The sequence below is a fragment of the Drosophila busckii genome, chromosome X (genome assembly GCF_011750605.1).
Source record: "Drosophila busckii strain San Diego stock center, stock number 13000-0081.31 chromosome X, ASM1175060v1, whole genome shotgun sequence".
Lineage (NCBI taxonomy): Eukaryota > Metazoa > Arthropoda > Insecta > Diptera > Drosophilidae > Drosophila > Drosophila busckii.
In genome coordinates this window covers 14,669,256-14,680,038 of record NC_046608.1, presented here as the reverse complement: position 1 = coordinate 14,680,038, position 10,783 = coordinate 14,669,256, and the positions used below count along the sequence as shown (strand labels likewise).

Genomic DNA, 10,783 nt, shown 5'->3' with positions numbered 1-10,783 from the left:
ATTTTGCTTATTACTATACTATATGTAAGATCTATCTCTTTCTAGCTGATCATCTCTTTCTAAACTATAACAAAATGTATATTTAAACTTGGTTTTTTTGCATAGAAATAATTGTATGCAAAGCGGAATGAAACGTGAACTTAAATACAACATAAATGTGAACAAAATGCTTGAATAAAATAAAAACATTGTATAACAAAATATAATAATGCGATAGCATTTAGTTCAATACATTTTTCTTCAGCTATACATAGTTTGCCATTTGTGCGCCACCGACTTAGCTTACAGACATTGAACATTGAACATTGAACACAGGTGGATGGATAATGCTTATTTGGAAATACTTTAAACAGCTGCTCATAGCGGTGTCAACGGCCGGCATTATTAAAAGTTCAATTAGAGAGAGAGAGAGAGAGAGCTGATAACAAACTGAGCTTGCTACGTGATCTTCTGCAGCAGACTGCGGCTGAACTTAACGTAATGTTGTATATTTAATTTTATTATGCAAATTTATGTTGTTGCAAATATAGTTGTGCACATATATATTTTAGTTTATAAACTTAAAAGCCAGCAGCGCAACAATGCACTTACAGTTTTCTATTATTTGCATCTGCTCTTTGCTTTATTCGTACTTAACAGTGCTGCATTAGCAAAGAGAGTTAAGCTCTCTCTGTCTCTGTGTTAGGCATCTCTGTTTGTGCGTTAACATAAAGCAAGCAGCGCATGTGCGAATGTGTGTCTGTTACGTCGAATTACTTCGCGATCTGTCTTTATTTTCATTGCAAAGCAAACGCTCTCTCGCACTCTTGCTCTCTCGCTCTCTTTCGGCTTGTGATTTTGCAATGGAAGCTAAAACGTAAAGTTTGCTGTAATGTAAAGTGCATTAATGAATAAATTTAGTGTACACTACTAAGAATATAATGAAACCAGTTTGTTACAGTGTATAGTTAGGCAGATCGTAGTCTAAAGTAAAAAAACAGTAAAGTGAGTAAATGAAAAACAGTAATGGCTAAAGCGTAAATCAGTGCATAATGAAAAAAGCGAAGCACTTTAAATGCAGCGTAAGAATTAGTGCTAAGTGCATAAAGCAAAAACTAGCATTAGCGCAAGTGCGCAATACAGAAAAAAGTCATAACTGTTGTTTTTTCTTCGTCCGCTTCGCACTCGTTTTAAGTTGTGCTGCTCACACACCGATAGCTCTGCCAGCTGCGCTGCCCAGACAGCGCTGCCCTTTGCATAGAACAGTGAGCGCTTTCTTTGGCTTGCCATTGATTAATCATTAATGCCTGACTTTCACTTTGACTTTGGCTATATTCTGAGTGACAGTTGTAATTTACTTCGAAGGTTAAGACGAGAAGCAATCGGCGCGTGCTTGCATGTGCATGAATTTTTCATCTAATTTTTGTGAATGAACTGGCGACCTTGAACTTGACTTTGAAAGTGCATTCTCGCTTTATTTCTTTTGCTGATTTTGCCTGCAGACTTTATTATACTTTTATGTGAATGCGTCTTAGCTTAATATCTATTATTAAATTTTTAAAAATATTTTATACTCTTTCAAATTTACTATATGCTTCAATAAACTTTTTCTATTTTCAGCAAAGCAAAGAGCTTAACCCCTTTAAGAGAGGCCACTTGTAGGATTTCTAGACTGAGACTTGACAAGTCTTAGATCACGTTTTATTTTAACTACTTACAGTTAAAGGTTTTCTTAGACAACAAACAATTTAGCGCTAATTTGCTTGTGGTCTTAGCACGGAAACTGTAAACTTGTGAAATTTTGTCAACTATTTGTTTGCTTTTAACAAAAACCTAATTGAAGGTCAGCTTTGTTCAAAGAGCTGCAATTGTTTAAGCTATTTTGCTTTCAAGTTTAATTTAAGTTACTTTTTATTTAATTTCGTTGTCTATATTTACCAAAAAAAAAATACATAGATTATTAACAAAAGATATTTATACAAAAAAAATTAGCATTTGCTGAGTTGAGTTTTGTTAGCTAGTCTAGCACCAGCCAGCGCCACCCAGGCCAGCGGGAGCGCCGAATCCCAAGCCAAAGCCGCCACCAGCTCCATAACCAGCGCCAAAGCCGTATGAAGCGGGCAGCGCTGCACCGCCAGCGGCAAAGCCGCCACCAAGTCCGCCCAAGTAGCCAGCGCCGCCACCAATGCCGCCACCGATGCCGCCCAAGTAGCCAGCACCGCCAGCCAGAACAGGCGTGGACACTGAGGTGACCACCGGTGTAACAACGGCGGAGGTGGAGATTGCGGGTGCGGCGCCCACAAAGCCGCCGCTGCCATAGCCAGCTCCATAGCCGCCAACAATGCCGCCGCCATAGCCAGCTCCATAGCCACCTCCATAGCCGCCTCCCAGGCCGCCACCTGGCAGCACCGACACCTTGATGACCTTCACCACATTCTCGTTGCCGTAGCCGTAGCCGCCGCCATAGCCATAGCCGCCTCCATAGCCGCCACCATATCCAGCCGCTGAGTAGGGAATGGGATAGGCGCCACCGCCCACGCCTATGCCTCCGCCCACAGCGCCAGCGCCGCCGCCGAGCAGCAGACCCAACTTGCCCAAGGTGGCCTCGCCAGGCGCTCCAAGCGCAACTACCAGAAGCAGTCCCAAAGCTGTTGCAGAGTTGCGCATCTTGAGTTTATTCCTTGTTGTTCGTTGGGATTAAGTCTTGGGCTCTTCACTTGGACACACCACTTGGCTGACTGTTGAACTCTGTTGACCGCTCGCCTGATATTTATACTCACCGGAACTCCGATCCACGCACAATGCTCGCCCATTGTGCCGCCCCCAGCACCTTCAACTTCAACTCTAAGCTCTGGCCTAAGCAATGTGTGAATTACTCAACTCGAGGCAAGTCAACCACAAAATATTTAGACACTAAATTGTATGTCAAAGTCAATTTGCATAAGCAATCCGCTGTACTTACCCCAAAGAATCAGAAACGACTGGAGAACCAACTATATTGGCTATAACTAATGCATATTGTTGTTGCTAATGAGCCTTAAATGGAATTAACACTTTCGTTTTCGTTTACTAAAGTCTCAAGTGCATAATGCTAATGCATATATAATATTTCTAAATAGCTTAGATTAGACTTTTTCTTCTTTAGTTGGGCAGCTTAAGACTAACATCTGATTAATCGCTTATATATATAGAAATATTCTCTGATTAGTTTTCAATCAGAAGTTTTATAAGCCCCAGAATTTTTAGCTTTAAAAACATTTTATTTCATGATTCAAATACAATATTTAAAAGAAAGATTTGAGCAATTTCGGACTAAGTGCATGCGTCCAAAAGAAGATTATGTTGATTAGCTAGATTAGTCCGACTATTTGTCTTGGAATATAGAATTTAATATAAGCCGTGGCTAAAATGGGCAGAGGCAGGCACATAATTTACGCTTTTAACTTTAGGTTTTGAGCCTTTTTGAGGTTGCACATCCAAAACCTATAGGCGAGCAGTCTTGCCGATCCATTACCTCTCCGGCGTCTAAGGAGAATACATCCTACAGATCTCTCTACTTGTTCAATATCTTAATTTTGTACATTTGTAAATAGTTAAGGCTCCTGTACCATATATCACAATCCAATAGATAAACGTCCGGTCATGTTCAGAAGATGCTGAACGATTTCGGCGAAAATTAAATAAAATAAAAAAAAAAGGTTTTGAGCCAAAGCAATGTTTTCGTTTTTCGGCTTTTTTTTTTTAAGTTGAAACTCGTTTTGTAAGTTGTCAGATTTTTTTTTTTTGGAACACTTAATTAGGTAACAAATTCTACGTATTGCTCGAGACGAGACCGAGCTAAGATTTTGGTTAACTTGAATGCAAAATTCCAAATTGCAAATAGAGACAATGAAGAGGCGTAACAAGAAGTTGAAGAGAGCGCAGAACAATATCAATGCAAATAGCATAAGTAACGGTAACTGTAAGAGTAAGGAGCAGGAGCTTGAGGCACCCGGCAGCAATGAGCTGGAGATTGAGGTGCCGATCTTTGGGCTGGTGTCCAAGGAGCGCCCCTGGCCGCGCACAGAGCGCAACTGTGTCTACTACAGCACCGACTGCGACAAGACGGCGCTGATCAACAACTTCCAGAAGCGCGGCTGGCAGAAGGTGCCCGCCTTCGATGGCGAATGGAATCTGTACTGGGCATGCGCTCAGAACTGTCGCTACATCTTTGGCGTGGATCATCCGTATCGCATGCGCTCCGATCAGTAAGTTTATTTAACTTTAATTTCTATATTTCTATATATGTTGCTTTGCTTAGGATGATCAATCACTTTCCCAATTCGATGGAAATGTCACGCAAGGATTTGCTGGTGAAGAACATCAAGCGCTATCGCAAGGATCTGGAGCGCAAGGGCGACGCTCTGGCGGAGCAGTTTGCAGCGAATACGCGCATGGGCATTGGCGGCACACGCTACGTCCACTTGGATATTATACCCATGACATTTGTGCTGCCGGCGGACTATAATCTGTTTGTCGAGGAGTTCCACAAGAATCCGGCCAGCACGTGGATTGTGAAGCCGTCGGACAAGTCGAAGGGCGTGGGCATCTATCTGATCAACAAGCTCTCCAAGCTGAAGCGTTTCGCGTACGAGGCGCGCACCTTCTATCCGCACTTCCATCGCGACACCTGCGTCATCTCCAAATATATCGACAATCCATTGTTGATTGGTGGCAAGAAGTTCGACCTGCGCCTCTACGTTCTGGTCACGACCTTCAATCCCATCAAGGCGTATCTGTACAAGGAAGGCTTCTGCAGATTCTGCACGCAGCGCTACGATCAGACCGAGATCGACAACGTCTTTATGCATCTGACCAACGTTAGCATACAGAAGAATAATGTAAGTTTTCGAACTCGAAATCGAAATCGAATTTCAATTGATTTCACTTTTCGATTTGTAGAAAGAATACAATGCCATACATGGCGGCAAGTGGTCCATGCAGAATCTCTGCCTCTATCTGGACAGCATACGCGGCGAGGGGGTCTCGGAGCTGCTCAGCCGTCGCATCTCGGATACGATACGTCATTCGCTGGATGCGGTGGCGCCGGTAATGGCCAATGATCGCCACTGCTTCGAGGTATACGGCTACGACATTATTATCGACAACAATCTCAAGCCGTGGCTCATTGAGATCAATACCTCGCCCTCCATACACTCCACCACCAAGAACGATTGCACCCTGAAGACGCGTCTCATCGACAATGTGCTCGACGTGGTCATTCCGCCCACTGGCATGCCAGAGTAAGTGCCGCCCAGCCCAGCACAGCCCAGCCAAGCCAAGCCAAACATTTGTACTAAATTTCATTAATTTCACAGCGAGCGTTGGGAGAAGACGCCGCACAAGGATTCGCTGAAGAACTTTACGCTGCTCACGCCCGTGGCGCTGCCCAAGTCACGCGTACCGAAGAAGTTCATGGTGCCAAGCCCAAACACAGTGCCGATGGCAGCAGAGACAACAGCAGAGACAACGCCTACAGATTCAGTTATCTCCACGCCCAACACTGCGCCTGCCACGCCCTGCAAGACCAGCCAGGGCTTGAAACTCCGCCCCACGCGCGTCATCAAACTGAAGGCCGCCAAGGTCATCTCCCAGCTGAGTGCCCGCTCGCCCATCAAGCGCTGATCTTCCAGATTTTCCATCGACACTGCGCTTATCAAGCGACAGATTTATTTATTTTAAGTTGACATCGAGCCTGATTAGCCATTGGTGCAGTTTCGAAAAGTTCGATTAGTAGTTAACTCCCTTCTCGCTTCGATTGTTCCAAGAATTTGTGAATAAAATTTTTATTTGTTTCAGTTGAATAGAAAATGCCAAATGTAATTACTTCAACAGCTAAAAAACAAAGTCAAAGACGAATGATATGCATCTTATTGTTAGTTTATATTAGTTTTATATAATTATACATATGCTAATATTATTATTCTATTAATATTTCTTTTATAGTAAATTTAAATTAATGCCAAATAAACAAAATATTAATCAAAATAAATATTATGTGTAGAGTGAGCTCTTGCTATCCGAAAAGGACATGCATTTTCGAGTTCCTGGGCATCGATCTATCGAACTGCATACCAGGATATCTAGCATTGCACAGAATTGTTTGCTAGCAAGTTCGTTGTTTCAGTCTTTCTTTGTTTACATTTAGTTTGCAAAATTTCCGGCTAAACCGGCAATTTTCTGATGTACCAGGCGAACAGAAGCAGCAGAAGAACACCAATTCTAGTGCAACCCTTGAGGATTGGCCTGCGCAAGTGCAGGGATGCACAAGTGCAGGGTTGCCCAAAATTGCAGGTCGCAAAAAGTGGCCCAAAAACATAAAATGTAATTTTACTTGGAAACTACAAGGACTATATAGATTTCCTTTGGTGGAGAAGTAGTGCACCTTGAGAGGTTTCAGGACGAAAATAGTGTCAAGCGATTCTTTTTAAAAATGCCTACAATCTGGGTAAAGGACATGCAGATAGTCCTTGTAGTTCCTGAAAAAATACGGATATTGTCTTCTTGACCACTTTCCTTGCGGCCTGAGCCGAAAATTTTCTAAGTTGATGGACAATTAGATGATATAATTATTTGATGCAGATTGATAAAGCTTCGTCCTGTTGAAAGTGCGAACTGATCCGGCCGAGATATGGCCTGTCTAGAGGATTGCATGTGCTTGGCAGCCCCTTGTGGTGTGCAACACTTTTGGCAAAATTGTTGCAATGCAAAAAAGAGGTGCATACTTTCGAGATAAACCAGTAGCGGAGTCAACAACCAGACACTGTACAAAAGCCATTGCATCCAACGACACAAACCATCAATTGGCCGTGACACAAACCCAGTGCAACCTGAATTTGTTTGCAGTACAAAAACTCTAAAAAACTTTTTGGCGCAGTTATGAACAAAAGGTTAAACAATTAAGCTTTAACTAAGCCTTTTTACACTCGCGAGAAGTAGCTTAATTCTAGCGCTTTGCGTTTTCTTTTTCTATTTTGCTGTTGCATGTATAAATAAAATTCAAGCAAACTGAAAATCATAAATAATGGTTTTAATAAATAAATGGGTATATAAAAAAAAAAAATAAATAAATAAATTAAGTAAATTCAAAGCAAATTGGTTGGTCAAATAATATTTGGTATGATTTGATCATTGTCATCCTCCTCGTCATCATAATCACTATCGTCCTCATCCTCATCGTCGTCCTCATCCTCATCATCATCTTCCTCCTCATCGCCATTATACTCGTTGGTGTGAACGCTGCTAATGGGCGACACCGATGTTGTCAGCTGCTCGTGTGCAGCAGACTGTGTGTGTGTGTGTAAGGGAGTGGGAGTGGGAGTGGATGTGGGCGTCTTGCCACTTGTTGCATTGCTGGCTGCCATTGTTGATGGGGCAGTTGTTGTCGCTGTTGTCGCATCAGCAGCAACTGCAAAATCGTTTAACGCTTCATTAGACACATTGCGGCTGCCACTGGCAGCGACGCGTGTTGCCGCTGCTTCCGTTGTTGTTATTGTTGCTGCTGCTGCTGCTGTTGTTGTTGTTGTTGCTGTCTTGTTGTTGTTGTGCGTTATGATTGCTGTAACGTTTGCTTCCAGTTTGTTTTTGCCATCATCAGCAACAGCTGCGTCTAGGCCAAGCGGCGGCGGCGTAATGCGTGGAGGCGCCACCGATGTCAACAGAAAGTCATCAGCGATTTCACAGCTCTTGCCCAGATAGCCCTGACGACAGTGACAGCGATAGCTGCCATCCTCCTGGCTCAACGATGTGCACTTGCCGCCATTCGCACAGGTGTCCGGATGATCGTCGCAATAGCTCAGCTCTGCAATAATGTGTGTGGCACGGTTAATGTGTGTGTGTGGCAAGTGCGGCGTGTTGCCGGCAATTTGCGGTCGCTACTCACTCTCATCGCACAGCATGCCACCCCAGCCGGGGCGACAATTGCACTCCCAGGGCGCCTCGCAGTCGCCATTCACGCAGCCCGGATACGGAAAGCACTTGTCGCACTGCTGCCCCGTCCAGCCCACCTTGCACCTGCAACGAAAACAAATTGAACGCCATGTTTCGGTGTGTGGGCAGCCTAATGGCTCGGGCCCTTGCCAGAGCCCCAAACCCCAAACCCCAAACCCTAGAGCACATTCTACTAACCGACACTCGCCCGGCTTGCGGCAATATCCATGCTGCTTGCTGCAGTCCGAGGCACAAATTGCTGCAAAAAAAAATAGAAAATTGGCTTGAACTTCAATTGCAAACAATCTAAATATTTTCAATAAAATTGCGTATGAGCAACATTTTTGTTGCTATAGCTATAAAAATGCCAAGTGTAGCGTTTGTCTAAAATTAAAAAATGTTAAGTAATTTTAAGATCTAAAAGCTAAAGTAATGGAACATAATTTAAATAGAAGCTTGAAATGCCTCTTGTGACTTTTTGTAAATCGCACAAATTAATTTCTTAATTTGTTAACTGCATTGAACATTAATATTCTCAATTTAATTTCTTTGCAAGTTGTTGTTGCTCATTTGTTTCTATCAATTTTATTTTGACATTGAAATCGAATGCAGCCGACTTTGGCATACACTTTGATGGCAATAGTAAGATATAGCAATTATACTTTTGTAAAATAAAACGGATACGCGCTTTTAAAAGCAAAACATTTAACTTGAAAGCGTAATAAAATAAAATAAAAGTAAATTTCAATGCATAACTTAGAATTGAAATATATTTTTATTTAGTACATAAGTCAAAATTTACACATTTTCTTAAGAAAATATGAAGCTAAATAAATTTAAATAATTTGAAGCGTATGGCTCAAATAGAATGCAGCTGAATTTGCTGTAGACTTGAAGTTAACATAATTAAGTCAATTTTTAGGCATAGAAGTAAATAATTATTTATTAAAACTATTTACTATTAAAAATCAAATATAAGAAATAGATAAAATAAAAAAAACGGCCTGAAGGCCTCAGCTGCTCTGGCTACATCATTGTGCTATAGAATTAATTCTAAGTTATAATTAAAATAAATAAATTATTTATTATGGGGCACACTTACCCGTTTGGCAGAGCAGACCCGTGTAGCCGGGCTGGCAGTTGCATTCCAGTGGCTTGTTGCAAGTGCCATGCTGGCAGCCCGGCATTGTGGCACATTCGCTGCAGCTGCGTCCCGCCCAGCCGATGCGGCAGCGGCACTCGCCCGGCGCCTCGCAGTAGCCACGCGTGCTGTGGCAGCCGCTGCGGCAACTCGCTGTGTGGAGTGGAGCAACAAAAAATAAATGAGCAACAACCTGAGCAAATTTAAGTCAACAAGTTGTGGCAACTTACGCTCGGTGCAGAAGAGTCCATCCCAGCCGGGCTTGCAGACGCACTCGAAGGGCTTGTTGCATGCCCCATGCTGGCAACCAGGCAGCGGTATGCACTTGTCGCACTGCTCGCCCGTGTAGCCAATGCGGCAGCGGCACTCACCAGGCCGCTGGCAGTAGCCTGGAGCAAACTAAAAGTTAGTGCCAGCTCGTTGTAGCTCTAGTCTAGGCAGTCTACTTACCATTCATAGGATCGCAGCCACGTCGACACATGGGCACCTGACAGAGATCGCCCTGCCAGCCGGGCAGGCACTTCACATCGCCCGCGTCATCGCAGATGTAATGCGAGTTCGCCTTATGCTTCTGCGGCTTCTCACAGGCCTGCATCCAAGTATGTAATACTTTTAATTTAAAAATTAGTTTATGGGCTTGTGGCACTTACGCGTTGCTTCCACAGCGGTATGTTGCTGTTGCTGTTGCTGTTCGCATTGAGATTGCTCGTCTGACGCGCTGCATCGAAGTTACGGCGAAAGCTCACGCTGCTGGCAATGTTGGCGACTCCCAGCACCAGCAGCAGCAGCAGCAGCAATCTCGCCTCAATGCCATGGCCCACTAAGCTAGGCATGGCTATAAGCAGCAATAAATAAACATAAAACAAATTAAAACACATAAAAAATAAAATAAATGAAAGCTTTGAATTATTATACTAACTTAAGTTGTAACTACAACTTTTTTCTAATTAAAATTTGACAATTAATATAATTCCTGACGCTTTGAATATTTTAACTCTATTAGCATGCAATTTTGCATTTGCTAAATATTCAAAAATTTTACGAATTTGCTATGATTATTTCTAATTAAAATTTTAAAAATAATTTGTATTTATGTAAAATGTTCTTAAACAGTTTGCATTACATAATTCTTACTTGCAAATTGAACTTACTACTCGAAACTTTGAAAAAATGATTTTACATAAATAATTCTTTTATGGCCATGCTCATATTTTCAACTTGTATATAGTACAGAATACAACTATAACTGTATTTAAAAGGCGAGCGTAGAAAGCATACAAACCACTTTGGTATAACCACACCAAAGACAATTAACATGTTTCAAGACAACTTTCTTCATAGCAACTACAGCAGCAACAACAACAAGAATATTTACTTTTGGGTTTGTCAGTCAGTCAGTCAGACAGACTTAAACTCGAACGATCCAGCAATGAATCACTTTGCAATCGCAATATAAATTCAATTTGTAGGCATTTAAAAAACACAAAACAAAACATAAACTAAAGCTGCGCCCAGCTTGACTTTTAACGGTTAACACGCAACGTCGCGACGCTGGCAGAGAGAAGCTTCTTCGTCTTCTTCTTCAGTCTTAATCTTAGGCTTTACCGATTCGTCTGTTTCCACTTGCGTTTGCTTTGCGACTAACTGTCTGCCGTTTGACTTTCAATGCGCCAGTTACGCTCTCGCTCTTCCTCT

The 10,783-nt window shown here is 42.4% G+C and overlaps 3 protein-coding genes across 3 annotated transcripts; 1 reads left to right on the top strand and 2 right to left on the bottom strand.

Annotated features, from left to right (window-relative positions):
• Positions 1–1,992: 1,992 nt before the first annotated feature.
• LOC108606119 (glycine-rich protein 5) lies at positions 1,993–3,053 on the bottom strand. Its single transcript, XM_017995973.1, has one exon. It carries the CDS (start codon positions 2,644–2,646, stop codon positions 2,002–2,004), a length of 645 nt encoding a protein of 214 aa, XP_017851462.1. The 5' UTR covers positions 2,647–3,053; the 3' UTR covers positions 1,993–2,001.
• A 698-nt stretch (positions 3,054–3,751) lies between these two features.
• LOC108605721 (probable tubulin polyglutamylase TTLL1) lies at positions 3,752–5,835 on the top strand. Its single transcript, XM_017995514.1, has 4 exons — positions 3,752–4,226; positions 4,280–4,859; positions 4,921–5,261; positions 5,337–5,835. The coding sequence occupies exons 1-4, from the start codon at positions 3,838–3,840 to the stop codon at positions 5,641–5,643; spliced, it is 1,617 nt and encodes a 538-aa protein (XP_017851003.1). The 5' UTR covers positions 3,752–3,837; the 3' UTR covers positions 5,644–5,835.
• A 1,274-nt stretch (positions 5,836–7,109) lies between these two features.
• Positions 7,110–9,921, bottom strand: LOC108605065 (delta-like protein 4). Its single transcript, XM_017994632.1, has 7 exons — positions 9,739–9,921; positions 9,539–9,677; positions 9,319–9,477; positions 9,050–9,241; positions 8,146–8,206; positions 7,901–8,031; positions 7,110–7,819 (listed from the first exon to the last, which is right to left on the bottom strand). Exons 1-7 carry the CDS (start codon positions 9,919–9,921, stop codon positions 7,122–7,124), a joined length of 1,563 nt encoding a protein of 520 aa, XP_017850121.1. The 3' UTR covers positions 7,110–7,121.
• Between the last annotated feature and the right edge of the window lie 862 nt (positions 9,922–10,783).